This window comes from Acromyrmex echinatior, chromosome 11 (genome assembly GCF_024713525.1).
Source record: "Acromyrmex echinatior isolate Ae372 chromosome 11, ASM2471352v2, whole genome shotgun sequence".
Classification (NCBI taxonomy): Eukaryota; Metazoa; Arthropoda; class Insecta; order Hymenoptera; family Formicidae; genus Acromyrmex; species Acromyrmex echinatior.
In genome coordinates, this window is record NC_141862.1 from 520113 (window position 1) to 538817 (window position 18705).

The following is an 18705-nucleotide window of genomic DNA, read 5'->3' on the forward strand; positions in this document are numbered from 1 at the left end:
ATATACCATGAATCAAAATGAGGTAAATCTACTGCTAAAACAGTAGAATTGACAGCACTGATCCTGGCATAAAGTTTCTCTAGTAAGACAAGGAGCACAGACTCTTGCATAACGCATAAAACATGAGGCATAAGAAAATTAACCAATTAAAGTCTTTTATTTTATGGAAAGGAAGGAAATAAAGGACTTTGATTGGTTTATTTTCTTATGCTTATTATATGTTATGCAAGAGTCTGTGCTCCCTGTCTTACTAGAGAAACTTTATGCCAGGATCAGTGCTGTCAATTCTACCGTTTTAGCGGTAGATTTACCTCATTTTGACTCATAAACCTACTGCCTACTGTTTCAGCCAGGTTATCTACCGTTTTTTTTACTTGTATGTAATATCCTATGTTACTGCTCATTTTACTCAAAGATTGGTATCTCCTATCCGCCATGTTGTTGCGTATCTCGCGCATCCTTCTGATTGGATGTTAGTATCGTCGTATACACTACTCGTGTGTCATTGGTCCAACGTCCAATAGACTTATTCTGTAACCTGTAACTTTTTAACGATAATTTTACTAGCTAGGGATGTCGTTGCGCAGGTATTTTACATGGCGAAGATTAAAGCAAAGCAAAATAACAGTAACACATAACGTTATAATTTTCACTCAATAATGTTACTGCAATACGTAAGGCATACAATGCAGTTGCATTGTTGAGTGAAAAATTATTACATTAATGTTATTTTTTTATGTTTCCTGCAAAACAAAAAAAGTATATTTTAATTATAAATATTGGGTCATCTAAAAAGTATCCGCGGTTTTTTGACCATCAACACCATCTAGTGACAAAAAACCGCGGATACTTTTTAGATGACCTAATATAAATTCTGTTCTTCCTACTATTAAGATTATTGAACGTTGTATTATTTTTTTATAATAAGTATTTGAATTACTTATTTTATCCAGATTGGAATATTTTTTTCTGTTACTTTTTACAAAATTTGTAAAATGAAAAATAAAGAAAAATTATAATTACAATTACAATATTTTCTTCGCAGCTATTTTCTAATCAGTTTTAAATTTCTCGAAATTCCTTGAAAAAAAGACTCTACCGGTTTGAGTTTGAAATCTACTGCTTTTTTGGCGTACCATCTACCGTCCAATCTTTCAACATGCTAAGGACTGGCAGGCCAAGTGCTGCCAACTAGGATGGGAGGGAGCGATGGAGGGAGCATCGACGGAGCGTCGAGGAAGCATCGAGGAAGCGGGTGAAAACAAGCGATGCTCAAGCTGAACGAAGGCTCGTGTCGCGTGCCTTTGTTGGTTGCCGCTGTTTCGCGAGAGCGAGAGAGGGAAGCGCGTGAGATCGATTCGTTCCTATCTCAGCTTTTCTTCCAAGAGATAGAGATCCTCCTAAGTCTTACGCGTTAGTCGCGTAACAGAACGTGGTTCTCCTTGGCGTCTCTTGCCGCCTGTCACTCCCAATCCTAATAATAATCGCGCCGGCGCGATTATTCGAGCAACGACGATGTAGACATCCTCGACCGCCGCTTGCGGAGATGTCGACTTCGGCACGGCCACTCGCGAATATCATCGTCGACGACCGCAAACGTACGGAATCTTATCTTTCTTAGGAGATGTCTTGCAGCGATGGCGCGCGACCGACCCGTAAGTTCGGCACAAAGTCGCCGAAGAAGCTGTGCGTGACCAAGAGCGAGAACGGCGACAAAACCACGACGACCATCAGCTGTGTCGGCCACCGTCACAATCATCACTATCATCACGGGCATCATCGCTTCCTAGACGGCTCCTCGCAGCCCTCGGTACACAAGCGCAATCTCTACATTGTCTCCTTTCCCCTGATACTGCTGTTCAATGTGCTGCGCACTCTGCTGTATCAATTGTTTGTGGTGTTCAAGTACCTGTACACCTCTACGTCTCAGCTGATACAGCGCAGACAGACGTCCAAACAAGCCTGTCAATTGGAGATTGTCGTGGGACAAAAGCCAACTGATGGGCGTTTGATCAATGGTAATCGGATAGAAGGCGAGGCCATGTCGCAAGTGCCTAGACGTCCTATCGGGCCAGGACCCGGGGATCCATTGCTAGCTAAGCAAAAGCATCATCATCGCAGAGCGTTTGAATTTATTAGCAAAGCACTCAAGATCGACGAGGATAATGAGGGTACTTACATTGGGACAAGTTATTTTATATATGTGTATAAATTAAAAATTTATTTAAAGGTCTCCTTGCTAATAGAATTTATATATAGCTTTTGTATGGTACTTTGATAATTAATCTTGCTCTCTTACTTACTCATTGGGACAGGACAAAAGGAAATGGCGATAGAATTGTACAAAAAGGGAATTGGAGAATTGGAGAAAGGAATAGCCGTAGAATGCACTGGTGGACACGGCGAAGTATGGGAGCATGCGCAAAGACTTCACGACAAGATGTGTACAAATCTGGCAATGGCAAAAGATAGGCTTGATTTCCTTGGTTAGTACACTCGTTCTGTTGTAGTACTTCGTTTTGCCGCACATTGCCGCGTCCAACTTAAAGCTATTCCAAGCTTGTTTACCTATGGTACAATGACAATTTTGTTTCTTGCGAATAATAATAATTATTATTATTATTATTGATATGCCCAGCAAACGAGAATGGATTGAAATGGATTCAGATTTTCAGAAATATTGATTCACGAATGTTAAAATGAATGCTTTTCAATCCTGAATTTTTATTCGTTTATAGGAATTATATGGAGCATATCTCTATGCCTTTCAATCTAGAAATAATATTAGCTTTTTCTGTGCATTGTGAATACTGTTCAATTTAAAATTTTGAATAGGAAATGCAGTTTTTCAATCCAATTGCGTCCAATTGAATCCAAAAAAAAAGTATTCGCTATTTAAAATATGCATTCGGATAGAAAAAAAATTTCAATCCATTTTAATCCATTCTCGTTTGCTGGGTATACATCCACTTTATTCGGCAACAGTGTCCACAGGTAAACCCCCAGCAAACGAGAATGGATTAAAATGGATTGAAATTTTTTTCTATCCGAATGCGTATTTTAAATAGCGAGTACTTTTTTTGGATTTAATTGGATTCATTTGGATGCAATTGGATTGAAAAGCTGCATTTCCTATTCAAAATTTTAAATTGAACAGTATTTACAATGTGTTGTGTGTGTGCACAGAAAAAACTAATATTATTTTTAGGTTGAAAGGCATAGAGATATGCTTCACGCAATTCCTGTAAATGAATAAAAATGCATTCAGGATTGAAAAGCATTTATTTTAACATTCGTGAATCAATATTTCTGAAAATCTGAATCCATTTCAATTCATTTCAATCCATTCTCGTTTGCTGGGCCTTTGGCAATGGCAAGAGAAAGAATTTCAATGTGTACTTAGCATGCTCGTGTGCAATTTACTTTAATTTTTTTCGAAAAATACGCACGTACGTGCGTGCATGCACGCGCACGCGTGTACGTATGTGTGTGTGTGTATGTACGCATGCCCGCGTATAATTATAATTTCCTACATTATTTACCTTGAGCACAAGTCAATCTTTATTTTGCATTTTTTTGCGTTTCTATTCAGAGAAATGTAAATCAAAGAAAAATTGGCGCGAATCTGTGTCGATAGACAAAGCACTAAGAGCAAAAAATATTAAAAGCCCAATCTCATTAAATCTTACGTGACAGCATTTTGATAACAATCGAAACGCGTGCTTTTTGCTCCGAGACATTTAGCGATATCGATTAAATTTTGTTACGTATTACATACTTGCGCGATACGACTGAAGGATTAGCCTGATTTTCTTTTTTAGCTGTCAATAGCCTTACTGCAGCATGGCAGAGAATGTTTTTTTCCTTTTTGTAGTGAGTGTGCGTGAGCTGAGAAAGCTGGGTATCAACAATAATATCAACAATCGCGCACCTGGAAATAAAACGGACGGCGAACATCCGGGAAAGCATCTGAGGGCTCGCCGCAACACGCACACTTTTCAAAACGCTCGAACTTCACCCAACATTAATCACAATAAGAACACAAACAATATACACACGACAATTAACGCTGGACAGACTATGTGTACCCAGATTCCCAAGTTAAGGCCACGTTCACCAAAAAACTGTTTCGCTCATACTATTGAAGGTATTGTTTGCCTGAGATTCTGAGCCTGAATGCGAAAGAAAGTCGAATGCAAGTAAATAACACAGTAATGCTATCTAGTCGTTGTTCATTTGGAAGAGATACTTGTTTTGTTATAGCTGTATACACATCTCTCGTTTCACATGTACGTACAAGAATGAGATAGAGTAGCTGAATGTGGGCTTGCCTTAATTGCTTCTTTGTGTTTTTTTTTAACGTAGATTTTTAAATACTGCTGCATTTCACTTATTATGTACGATAAAGTTTTTCGTAAAGCGCCTTACAAATTAATTTAAAACATTTATACGTTATTTATCAAATACACATCAAGACAGATTAGACGATGAAGGGTACAACACATGTACACTATCATGTTATATCCACATATGCTTCACACACATACACACACACACACACATATACATTCACAATCACGTATTGAAAAATGATGTATAATTTGTTCATAGATTTAATATTTATGCGATTTAGTGATAGCTAAAGATAATGTATGACGAGGCAATGTATCTTTATTTCTCTTCAAACTTTTCAAATCGAAACAAAAGTTTAAAAAAAATCGATATATTTTTTAATACATACAGTAAAATTACAGAATTAAAGAAAGGATACTTGTTTGCTAATTAATTTTTATTATACCTGTCGCATGAATATCGCAAACGTAACTTATTTTGTTTCATTGAATTTTACATTGCATCTTATTAAATTATAATTCTGCTTTCGACTGAAGCGAGACACCACACGATACACGTAGTGTAATTGTAACTTTATTAGAGGATGCAAATAGTAGGAAATATTTTTTATTTGAATGCACATAAAAATCCTAACATAAAATTAGTTTCAACAACTTAATTATGTTATATTAGTGAGATAATATATCGCTGTTGCGATAAACATTTTAGTACACTCCTACTATTTATTACTAAATCGAACGATACAGATAATAATATATTGAAAATAAATCCTGGCTGTGAAAATATTTTTTTCTTATTTTTACCTTTGCGATAGACCCTCTTATCCATTAGACTGATACGCAGGAGCTGCCTTTAATCATATCAACAACTCTAGTAGCGATTCTTTTACATCATTAAACTGCATTAAATTGTAAAAATTATCATTTTTAAGATTTATTTCTAAGTACAGGCATTGTTTCAGCATCTGGTAGGAAACTATCGGTCCCTGGTAAACGAATAATAGGAACACCCCTAAGTAAGAGCCAGACATTGCCTCGAAGTATGGGTAGATCGATGCCTATTCAACCTTGCCACAGAACCATGCCTATCAAACCGTCCTCCACACCACCCTCTGTAAAAAGACAACTATCTGTACCGGGCAACGGTTCACCTATAAGACGTCCAGGAACACCGACCACTTCGAACAGTAACAGGAGCACGCCAACGAGAAAAGTACCCATTTTAAAAGGCGTAGATCCAAAACTCGCGCAAGTGATTCTCGATGAGATCTTGGAAGGAGGAGCACCAGTGCAATGGGAAGACATTGCTGGCCAAGAGGTATGTCACGAATTATCGTCATCACTATTGTTGCTTGATGCAGATTATATTGCGAGAGAACATTGTCATCGATTCCTAATTGTCTTGTTAAATAGATAGATAGATAAATATTTATTTCTTGCCTTAAGGCTTTGAAAGGAATTCTTATGTCGATTTGACATAGTTTTTTTTAACATATAAATACTTTTTCAAAAGATTTTATTTGCTTAAATTTATTTTTCGCTCTACACAAATAGCTCTAATTGAGTTATTCCTGTGCTATTTTTTTATCTCTATTATACATTTTGTCGCTAAATATTCCAAAATTTCAACTTTGCTATGGCACAGACTACAAATATTAAAAATTCAAGAAAAAGGAATCAGTGATAGGGATATTTTTTTTAATTTAACATTTTTCAAAAATATAATCACGTCGTTAAAAATACTTTCAACCATGAAACTTTTTAACAATAATATAATTTTTGTTTGAAACATTTTCTCGTATTTCCAATTATTTCCGAGATATTCGTTTAGAAACATAAAAACCGATTGTATTCAAGAGGATGCTATACCTCTAAAACTGTATATCAGCTGAAAAAATTTTTTTCGATTTAGCCATCTAATTTATGCAAAATTTCAAATTTTTTTATACCTGCCGAATTTTCCTCGTCTAAAAAAATATTTTCCAGCTACGTCTTACTTAGCTCCACTTTTGCAATTCTCCCTTGTTTTAATAAATATTTTCGTTCAACTTTGACTTTCAGACCGCAAAGCAGGCTTTACAAGAGATGGTAATCCTACCATCGCTGAGACCTGAGCTATTTACCGGTTTGCGAACACCCGCGAGAGGATTATTATTGTTCGGGCCACCGGGAAACGGAAAGACATTGTTGGCGCGCGCCGTTGCAACTCAATGCAACGCAACATTTTTTTCGATCTCTGCAGCTAGTCTCACGTCAAAATATGTTGGAGAAGGTGAAAAATTAGTGAGAGCTCTGTTTGCCATTGCTCGGGAATTTCAGCCCTCTGTTATTTTCATCGACGAAGTGGATTCATTATTGAGCGAGCGTAAAGATAACGAGCATGAAGCTTCGAGGTATGTCTATTCGTGTATTCTCCCTAGATAATCGCACACACACATTAAATAAATAAGGAAAGTACCGATCAACAGTCGGGGCTAAATTTTGATATCTAATTTTATAAATAAATTCTCTTTTTTTTTTTAATTATATAGAGTGCCCCATTTTAATCGATCACTTCAAATATTTCTTGAACAGTACATTTTAAAGAAAAATGTTTCAGACAAAAGTTTTGGGACTTTGAGGGGCACATAAGATACACATAAGATGCACTCCTCAATGAATTCTTCAAGAGATATTTAAGGTGATCGATTAAAATAGGACACTCTATATAAACTGCACGTCAGACTTAAAACAAAATCATATAAACTAAAGTTAAAATAATATCACAATTAAATTGATCATTTGATAATGATGCTAGTAGCATCTTCAAATAAAATATTACCTCAGTCGAGTTTCAAATTTCCTCAATTATTTGAGGATGATCTTTCTCGGTGATAGAATTAGAAAAGTCATAGTTCCGGATAGATAGAAAATGAGAATTTTGGTAATATTTTTCCCAAATACAGCAGTCTAATTAACTTATTATTGCGTGCGTGCGTGCGTGCGTGCGTGCGTGCGTGCGTGCGTGCGTGCGTGCGTGCGTGCGTGCGTGCGTGCGTGCGTGCGTGCGTGCAGATAGCATGAACATAGTGTTGACGAGAGAAACATGTATTTCAGGAGGCTAAAAACAGAATTCTTAGTCGAATTTGACGGTTTGCCATGCAATCCGGAAGAAAGAGTACTCGTTATGGCTGCTACAAATAGACCGCAGGAATTAGATGAGGCTGCATTAAGGCGATTCACAAAACGCGTGTATGTTACGTTACCTGATTCGCAAACGAGGATTGTGTTACTCCGAAGACTCTTGGCCAAACACAATGATCCATTAACGCTCGAAGAGTTGAATGAGATGGCAGTTTTGACGGAAGGATACTCGGGAAGCGATTTGACTGGACTAGCTAAAGACGCAGCACTTGGGCCTATTAGAGGTAATACTAAAAATTCCTTGTATTTGTTTTCAATTTTATATTAGTGATTTTATATGAGTGAAGATATGCAATTTGGCCACTCATTTTATATAGCACAATTACAATCCTACAAATGTATCCCATCATTTTAATGAATATATGCACGCGTACTTGTCTAGCATTAGAAATTAATTTTATATTTATATATCACACAAGTGTCAATTTTATTTAATTTATTCAATTATGTCAAGTCTAACAAAAATATGAAGAAGATTCCATCAAATTTATGTTGTGTCTTGAAAGTCTTGTGTATAGAAAAGATCTGTTTCTTGTGCAATTTCACTACATTATATGTTTTATCATATTATTCTCAGAATTGAATCCAGATCAGGTGAAAGAATTGGATCTTAATTCCGTTCGTAATATCACAATGCAAGATTTCCGTGATTCTCTAAAGAGAATTCGTAGATCCGTTTCACCGGCAAGTCTAGCTGCCTATGAGAAATGGAACTTTGAATATGGAGATGTAAGTCTTTGATTTGAAATAAATCGCTCAGGCAAGAAGCTCCAGAAAAATTTACGTTTCAATCGAATTTAAATTGCAAAACGTGATTAGAGAAATATTTCAAATTATCGAAAAAAAACCATATAATACCGAATGTCGCCACAATAGTCAATTCTCATATTTTTATTCTATCTTGGAACAATATTGATGTGTTTACAAAAAAAGACGGTAAAAAGTTAAACAAGAATTTATCCTTTAAATCTCATAACGTGCTTTTGTCTTAGTGATGAAAAATCAATATATTTAAGGTCATTGTTACTTCACTCAAGTCGTATTTCACTTAACTTTACTAATTGTCTGATCTTTATTTATAATTTAACAATGACAGTAGAGCGATCTTTTACGATAAATAAAACTCATGTTCAGGGAATGATTGATTTAATATCAAGTGTCTTAAAAAAATATCGCATTGATTTTATGAAGTATAATACTCCATGTGTTCTACATGTTATATCCAGTGATCGAACATTATAATTTACGGTTCAATACGTAGCTTTAATGTTATCTTTAAGTTTAATATTAAAGAAACAGTATTTATTGTTTATGTTTATTTATATATGTATATGTTCAATTGTCCTTACGATTTACATAGTTCCTTTGTAATAGTTGATATTTGAAATCTATGATGAAATGCTATTTATTTTACAATAATTTGCAATTAATATTAGGATGCTGATTATCGCAACTAGCATGTAATACTTGCAATTAAAAGAAAATATGCATTTAAAAGAATACATGATTAAGCACAGAATCTGCAATTAGAGGGAATGTATCTTTTTAAACTTGTAAATATTTTCAATATTATTATTTATAAAATTGACTCGAGTAAGTTGAACACAATGGCATATTATAATCCGATTCATTATTGCAATAGTAGAAAGACTATATTTGCAAATGGAACAGTGCACGTCCTATCAGATAATAAAAAATAAGGTCTATCAATATATATGCAATACGTATGAGAAGAGGATATTATATGTAATTGCGTAATTACTATATTCGTACGATATGGTAGAGAATATACACATACAAATATGCAAACAGGTATCTGTAAAATCGAGCAGAAATATTAAATTTCACTTTACACGCGTTAATTTTATATAAAATGCAAAAAAGTGTAGTATCTTCAAGCGAATGTTAAACTTGTTACGTTTGATATACTATTTCGAAGATATGTTTGTTATTTATTAATATACTAATGCGTGTTAAATTTGCGTTAGACTATGTACGATTCGTGATTCGAAGCAGTTTGAAATTCGTAATTTGTTATGTATAAGATAAGAATAGTGATATATTCGTCGAATTCACATTTGTCGTTTACCATTCGTACAACAATTCGCCAAGGGAGAAATGTTTTTTTTTTTTTATGAAATCAAGGGACGCGAATCATCACGAATCGTACATAATTTAATGCAAGCTTTAGAAATCACGCGGCCATCATGACGCACAGAACCACGTGTAAAGGTAAAGAAATATGATCTGGGAAAGGAGAATGTGACATTCAGTTTTAATATAAAATTCTATAAGAGACAACGAACTGAGAATCCAATATGTGCTGTATGAAATCCCAAGCATTTATATCTATAAGGAAATTATGTATAAGCTCGATAAACATTGCTATCGTATTCACAAAAAAAATGAAAATTTGCTAATATATGTGTATGCACATGTCACGATTAAAGTGTTAACTCAATAAATGTATACGTTGATTAGTAAGTATATGCATATATTAAAGTTAACATTTTGACTGTGATATGTACATACATATAGATGTGTATGCGTACAGACACAAAAAGTATGATATTTTTGTGACATTTATCTATTGCTTCCGATGCTCAAAAGTAAAATAATTATGCATGTATAATTAAACAAATTATATATTCAACACGAAACTATATCTTATAATACTCTGCAATGTGACACAAATTTATTGATCATTCCAGATCAAAAGCGATCATTCGTGATATAAAAATAGAATCTAACGTCCCTATAGTTTTGTAGTGTAAGACTTATCGTGTAAAGTAATAATATTAAAAACAGCAAATTATTTTCCAATGAGTTTTAAGCAAACAATGCTTCTTTGATACAGTGGAAGAATAGAAAATGTTATTTGCAGTCGAAATTAATAGTTGTTTAATACTGATCTCTCTCTCTCTATGTAGGAATAGAATACGATGCATTTGTTAAATAGATATTCCATAATAATAGATAAAATAAAAATATAATAATAACAGATAAAATGTAATAATTCCGACAGCTTATTCTGCGACGCGACGCATAAATATGGCATTTCGAGATTCGCACTGTTGTTTGTAATTATAAAAATCGTGTGATGCTGAAACAGCATTCAAGAGCTGTGATGTTACTGCGACGATAAACTTGATATTTTCGCGGAACTTTAATATGTACTTAATGCACAAGAATGCGATATACAAATATTCTCTTTAATCATGATTCTGGGTCTTTCTAGAAATTGTGATTTTATTCGTTTTTCTAGATGAGAGCGTATCTATGATGCCGCGATGAGTTCGATTTTTAAAAATTCTAATTAACATGAAGCAGCAACAGTATCGCTGTGAGTGGTGCTGACTCAAATTTTATCTCCAAATTACTTTGTGATATTAGTTTTTTATATTAATCTTTATGCACTGCCTATGTAGATTATAATATTTTATATATATATATATATATATATATATATATATATATATAGTGTGTCGTATACATTGCAAAATATGAATTATGTTAGGTCTATTAGTTTGAAATTTATGATAATTTTGCAACAACAAACTGTTCGCATAAAGCTAGATCATTAAAAGACCCTGGCCTTCTATTGTGGAACACATGCTGAGCCTTGATTAAGTTATTTTGCTACTTTTATAACGTATAATGGTAAAAATTGAGTAAGAATAATAATCGGGTATAATATTTATGCTAAATATTATATTTAATACCATTTAGTATAATGGTAAATATACACGAGTTACAAGTTAAAAAAAAAACTTTGTGCGTGACTACAAGGTTTTTCCTTTTAAACATTATCTTTCTAATTTTAACGTATCAGTTATATTTGGTTGTTTTATAAGTAATTGCATTGACAGCTTTCAAAAAATAATTCATAATCCATTAATCAATATTATTGTATCCTTTTGTGACAAGCTTGTCAAATTACTCCTATGATTTTTACTAATAAAAAGTAACCCGTTCCACGAGAGATGTATGATCCATGTAAACAATAATTGGAAATAAGACCGTTTAAAGTAATGATCCATATACATATATCCAGCAGTATTACAGAATATTTTCAGTAAGCCGTGTTGTAAATTAAAAACGTTAGATTATGCCATATATACATTTTTACTAAATATCCTTTGGTAGTGTATATTATATGTATATCTGTTGCGCCGCCAACGATACAGAAATGAATCCGAATCTGTGTCATTGGCGACACGGCATACCGTGATCGTAAGTTCGTGAGAACATTGAGAACGATAAAGATAATGACACTTGTACTGAAACATAAAAATATAACGTATATCCTTTCCCACAAATTTTTTCGTCATTTTTGCTACATATACGTAGACATATTTTTTCTTTTATAGGGTACGTTTCGTTTTCACGCTGACACGCTGTAAGCATTCTTTGTCTATCAAATGTTGAACAAGGACAAATGATGCTTACAAGCGTTATATAAACGCAAAAACGGAACGCATTATTTAATATTTATCTACATTCGCGAACTCACGAACAATAGGATATATCATCATACAATGGTAGTCAACGTCCAATAGAATAATTATACATATCTATTTAATAGATGTTTACCAAAATAACTCGATTTATCGAATAAATCCCTAATATAAGAATAGCACAACAGAATTGTACAGAAATGTAAAACATTCTGACAGTATTTCATCAGCGTATGATTGATTCGAGGAATGCATCTATGAAATATGTAATAAATGTATGTACAGTACAAATTATTTCCCTCATATTTGTGCTCCCTTTTATGTAAACAAAAGTTGGAATCTTTAAAGATGCTTGAATCTCAATTTCCTTTCTTTTTTCTTTTCCTTTGTTTAGTTTGTGAAAGTGATTAAAAGGTATCTTTTCTGGATTGAAATGTATTTAGAGGTAATGTTATTTGTAACGTCCAAACTTTTTCATTTATTAAATAATATTGTTATATGCGAATGGTGAAATTTACCAGAAAAAATCGTAAACTTGGACTAATAAAAAGATACGAATGTTATTTTTCGCATGAATTGTCGCACAAGTGTGTTGGAACGTTTGCAAGTAATTCCTCGAGAATGTCTTTCCAACTATCGTGGATGGTCGTTGTACAAGTATGTTGCAAAAAAAAATAAAACCATATTATACATGTAATTGAGCATTGTGTTAATTTTACGCCACACACAATCGTGTCATTTATCATAGATTGATATACCATACATTACCATACCTCGCTCATTCTCTATTCAGTAATTATAAGGATCATGAGCAGATAGATTTCACGCAAGTGGAAGAAATTACTGTTGAAACAAACGGTAACACGAAATAATGCACGATATCATGTATTTTAAATATTTATTCCTTTTTTTTTCATTCAAAAGGACAATTTGTTTTTATTATATAAGATAACATTATCCTAAGCATCTTCGAGGGTTCGACACCCTACCGTACCTAAATTATTCTTTATATAACATCTTTTGTTTCCTCTCTTACGATTTTCCTACCGATTACATCGCAGGCAACTCCGCGGTTTCTCTTAAATTGGCTTTTCGTCCGTTATCGTTTTGTCGCAGCCAATCGAATCGTCACCATGCTCGGCTTTATTCATTTCCCTCGTTTACCTCTCGCATCTCGTTTATATACTGACTTTATACAAATTGGTTTTGAAATTTTTTATGGCATTTTACCGTCGGTGGTGAACTGAGGTGATAAGCATTCTCACATGTCAAGCATCATTGGATATAATCCATTTCGAGCCTCTTTACGAACATTCGCAATTACAAAATAAAATAATAAGCTCCATTATTCTTGAAATGGGGATATTTATTATTCCGTTGGTACGTTCCGTAGATACTTGAACTCGATCTTTTTCCGAAGAATGCAATGGACGCAATCACGCATACAAATCTCGTAAAACAAGTTGTTTCGCAAAAAAAAAAAAAAAACAACCATGTAATAGGGCTCGTATGTCTAGATACTAAGGCACCGACCAAGATCATTATGTTTATTAATTATATAATTTCATCTTGTAATTAATTATACATAACATCATTAAATAATTAATTATACAATTTCATCATGTAATTAATTATATAATTTCAGATTAGAATTGTCAATAAAAGTGCAACATTCGAAGAAAGATTGCAATCAACAATGTTCAACAAACTGAGAAAGGAGGGCGATGAACGACGTCCATCTGCGATATATATTATGTCATTATTACATGTTAGGTAATTGATATTTTCACAGTAAAATTCTCGATTCATATTGATATGTCGCGTATATAAATACACAACGTATAGTAAAGTTTCTTCCGGAATAGGTAAAGCCTGAGAGACTAGTCACCCGAGCCCTAACGAGAACACCGGAGAGAACAAAAAAAACTATCGTCAATAGTAATACGCGAAAAAAAAACTTGAGTTACACGTTAACTTGGAAGACACGAAGGAATCGAATCGTGTCATGTATAGACTACGATAATAATAATTCACAAATGTATGTATATTATATCACGATTTGATTGTCAATCGAATCGTTTCATGCTATGTTACGAAAACAAGATACCAATTAGCGACGTTCGCATAACAAGTAACAAATATGCATATGTACGTTTTCAATTTTCATACGCGTGTCTTAATCCCGAGACCAAGATATCAATGACTCGTCCCTTGCTGAGAAATATCCCGATGGAAGTATGCGTGCGTTTATCGTTATTATTATCGTTAGACTTAAATTACATTTATTTATTTATTTATTTATTATTCTTCGGTCGGCTAGGTCGTCTATACAAACGGCGAGGAGTTATTAACATTATGATATACGACGGAGTACGTTAATACCGATATCTCTTCGGATCTCCAACTATACTCATTTTTAGCGATGCGATCAATCCCTATATTTATTCTGTTTCTTTTCCAAAACCACGGCGGATATTTAGTACAAAAAAAATAACATAAAAACAAGCACATCGCGATTTTTATTCGTTTCACATTCAAGAATGTGATCCACTTGACAATGCAATGCAATTTGTTGACCAATTAGAAGAATTTTACGAATTAACGAATGATTTCTGAAACTTTTACAGCGTTAAATGGATCGCATTCTGAATATAATTTTTGAGATACTCTAAAAACATGATGGAAATTTATTAGAAGAGACCCAATACTAAAAACTAATTAACGTACAACGTCGCAGCAATTAATTGAGCTTGCACTCGTACAAGGGAATCTCGGTTCACTGATGTCTTTAGCAAAAAAACACTCGCACGCACGCACGCACGCACACATACACGCACATGCGGATGCACACGCATACTTTTTCTCTTTCTCCCTTCTATTATTCCTCTTTAAAGAGAATTATAGCAAAATTTTATACATTAACCACCGACGATAAATATCACACAACGAGATAAAGTTGTAACTCGTTACTCAACTCTCGCAGAATTTATTTGTTAGGGAGCCCCGCACACCTTAGCATACACGCGTCCAAAAGTCTAGCTACATCACAGGCGCCGTGTCTAGCTAATCGCTCTTCTACCTTACTAACTATGTCCAATATTAGCAATACTCTCCTTATTTATATCAAATGAACATTTTGTCGCGCGCGTTGTTCGTCGACAATCCGAAATTGATTGAGGGAGAAGTTAGAGTCGGAGATATCAGTGGCAAAAATATTAAAAAGGTATTAACAACGCAAAATTGCCGCATACGTACGTCACTTGCGCAGCACAACGGATGCGGGGCTCGGTTGAGTGTCGGGGAGGGGCCGCGAGGAAAAGTTTGGAGATATACCTGGTTCAACGCCTGGTCGTATATGTATGTATATTCGAAGCCAAAACCGTGATCGACCAAATTCTAGCACTAGGACGCGCAGCGGTACTATGGTGCCATTATACAAGCATCATCGCAAAGCATCGTCATTACGTGAGACTTGGTGTGCCTCAATATTCCATGACCGAAAAGAAAACTATAATAACGTCCTGAGCCACGTTCGAACAAATCGATTGTGTGCAGAAACACAGAAAGGAGAGAGAAAAAACCGCCAGCATACCATATCCCTTTTTTTTTCTATTTAAAAAATTCGACTGAAATGAAACCGCATTAATCGTGGAAATGATTAGTTACATCATCGAAAGAACTCGAATGTAAATGTTGAAATAGGTATATGTCGGAAACGATTTTCGCGATAACCCCGAGACAACTATATCGTACGTAACAATTAGCCGGTGAATGATCAGTTTCATTGCGTAGGGTACTGATGTGGCATGGTATATGTTACCATAGTGGGCTGTTGGCCCGGAGGCAAGGGTGCACTCGCTGTCGGCGGTGCTGCGGTGGCTTGCGTCGGTTGCCAGGCTCCTGCGCCTGGAGTGGGCATTCTCATGCTGTTCATATACTGCGCCTGTTGCCCATAATATTGACCGTAATATTGTGCAGGCTGCAAAAATTGTCCCTGCATCTGCGGATAGCCCTGTGGATACCAATAACTCATCTGTTGGCCATAGCCATACGCGTATTGTCCTGCTCCCGCTGTCACCTGTTTGACGAAAACAATTTAAACTGTTATCCGTCTATAGTTTTTATGACATTCCATTATATATATATATATATATATACATATATATATATACACACATATATATATATTACACATATTATACATTATATATATATATATATATACACACACACATGTAAATTTTTATACTATTATTGTACGAGTTAATATATAATGAGATAATTGGGCTATTCATTATATAGCTAATTTGGCATTTGGATAAAGAAGAGTAAACTAAATAATTGTTGAGAATCAACTTGGAATTTTTGTTACTTATGTAATTTTGATTTATATTTGATTGATTTATAATTGATAAGGACCCGAATTGAAGGATTGAAACGTATATTTTATTCGTTTGTTACATTGACAGGAAAATAAAGAATTTTCTGTGTATCCGAACAGCTGATGCAGGCTCTGGACTTTTTTACATTTTTCACTGGTAGATTCTTTCGAGCCTCATTTTATATATTTGTATATACACATATGACAAATGATGTAAAAAATGTATAAAGTATTAGCCAATACAAGATGAAATAATAGACTGTGAGAGAGAAAGGGAGAGAGAGAGAGAGAATGTAAACAATAACCTGTTGAGCTTGATGATTCGCATTAGGACCCACACTGTTTGGATCACCATTTTCTTTTCCCCAAAAACATTTAACGATGCTGCCGTTGATTTCTGTATTATGCGTCGATTCAATGGCATGTGTCGCAGCTTCCTTAGTTGTAAACTTGATAAAGGCATATCCCTTGTCTTTGAATACTCTTATGTCTTGAATGGTACCAAAAGGAGAAAAGGTTTTCTTTATCAGCTCATCCGTGATACCATTCGTAAAACCTCCACAATATACGGTACAATTGGTCGGACTACTTTGGTTATATACCTGTTGAGAAAAAAATCCAAACTAAGATTAAAGAATTAAGATTGAATTTGGCTTTTCTCGCTTTTTCAATCATCGAGGATGATTGAAGAGAAGCAAAGGAGGAAAGGAGGAAAAGGAGAAAAAAGAAAGAAGGAACCGCTACCTCTTCGTAGTTGGGTTTACTATTGTTGGAATGCCGCGGCCTCTCAGACCTCGGTGGCGGCGGTTTCCTAGTGGACCAGTTGGTCCTGATGCTGCGCGAACCCAGCCACTGACCGTTCATCGCGTTGATCGCCGCTTCGGCCTCGGATTTTTTAACAAACGACACGAACGCGTAGCCCTTGCTCTTGAGCGTCTGCGGGTCGCGGACGATCCTGCAGTTGCTGATCTCGCCAAAGGGCGCGAACGCCTCCTTGAGAGTCTGCGTCTCGATCTCCGGCGAGAGATCGCCGACGAAGATGTGATGGTGGTTGCTGGTGTCGAGTTTCGGCTGATTGCCTGGACTGGTCGCCCAGTTAACCTTCATCTCCTTGTCGAGGAACGAGCGCTTGTTCATGGCGGCCAGCGCCGTGGCCGCGCACTGGTGGTTCGTAAATTCGACGAAGGCATACGGATCGTTGCCGGGCTCGCGGATTATCTTGCATCCCTTCACGGCGCCGATTTGCGAAAAGAGCGCACACAAAAGGTCCTCGGATACCGAGGTGTCTAGGTTGCCCACGTACAGCGTACGTGGATTACTTTCCTCGCTCATGTTCGCACGCGCTCAGCGCTGCTTGGCGCTGATACGGACGCACTTTCACTTTTCGCTCTCTCGTTCTCTCGTTCTCTCGTCCGTCCGTCCGTCCGTCCGTCAGTTTGTTTCGATCGTTCGATCGTTCGTTCGTTCGTTCGTTCGTTCGTTCGTTTGTACGTATGTACGTACACTTTCCCCTCTCGCCGAAAAAACTATTCGCTCTTACCCTCGACGGACTCCACGCGCGTTACAACACGCGTTACACGCGTCACACAGCTAAACGGCACGACGACTATCCACGGGAAAGCGATCGCTGCGGCGACAGTGGTAACTTGACGTCACTCGCAGCTGAGCGTTCGCGATGATCAAACATTCGGACACTTACCAGGCACCGAACCGTTAGTTTTTTCCTCGCGCACAACCGAGAATAAGAACACTCGCGCTAAGCTACACCCAGCCTCTACGTCATACTAATACATAAAATGGCCGCCCCGCGCCTCACCGCGCCACGCCGCTTCGAAACCAGCTTTCCCTTTGACTCGCGCCGCATCCGCGCCGCACCACGTCGGGCCGCGAGTGCAATGCACAATACTAATGCACTATACTAATTGTAAAAGTGCGCGACAAACGCACTCGCTTTTCCGCGAATTTTTTCACAAATACCGGCACCGCGATCGAACTCGCTCGCGTGTATCGCGTTCGCGTTCGCGTGCGCGCGCGCTCGCGCTCGCGCTCGCGATCAACCCGATGTGTGATTCTTGGCGAATAAAAATCGGAACTACCGACTGTACTGACTATACTGTCTATACCGACAGTATAGACGCTTAAAATTCGCCCAAGAGGAGACACGTGTTTTCGTATCACCCGTCGAGCTGTTGTAATTGTAACAGGTCTCGTAATCGTACATACATTACGTGAAAACTTACGCGACCATGCCATTGGCCTTGCGAAACTCACTAGATATATCTGGTATTCCAATTTCCAATCTAACTTCTTCGACAACGGAAATTGTCACAAC

General features: G+C 36.1%; 2 protein-coding genes across 3 annotated transcripts; one reads left to right on the forward strand and one right to left on the reverse strand.

Moving 5' to 3' along the window:
• The first annotated feature begins 1161 nt into the window (after positions 1–1161).
• spas (spastin) lies at positions 1162–12689 on the forward strand. Of its 2 annotated transcripts, XM_011069904.2 has the most exons (7): positions 1165–2171; positions 2316–2486; positions 3875–4147; positions 5315–5670; positions 6414–6745; positions 7449–7759; positions 8113–12689. In XM_011069904.2, exons 1-7 carry the CDS (start codon positions 1625–1627, stop codon positions 8274–8276), a joined length of 2154 nt encoding a protein of 717 aa, XP_011068206.1. In that variant the 5' UTR covers positions 1165–1624; the 3' UTR covers positions 8277–12689. The 2 variants fall into 2 exon arrangements, with proteins under 2 accessions (XP_011068209.1, XP_011068206.1); XM_011069907.2 differs by lacking the exon at positions 3875–4147 and having other exon boundaries at positions 1162–2171.
• Positions 12690–12876: 187 nt separating this feature from the next.
• Rox8 (TIA1 cytotoxic granule associated RNA binding protein Rox8) lies at positions 12877–18389 on the reverse strand. Its single transcript, XM_011069902.2, has 3 exons — positions 17118–18389; positions 16679–16975; positions 12877–16070 (listed from the first exon to the last, which is right to left on the reverse strand). Exons 1-3 carry the CDS (start codon positions 17703–17705, stop codon positions 15774–15776), a joined length of 1182 nt encoding a protein of 393 aa, XP_011068204.1. The 5' UTR covers positions 17706–18389; the 3' UTR covers positions 12877–15773.
• Between the last annotated feature and the right edge of the window lie 316 nt (positions 18390–18705).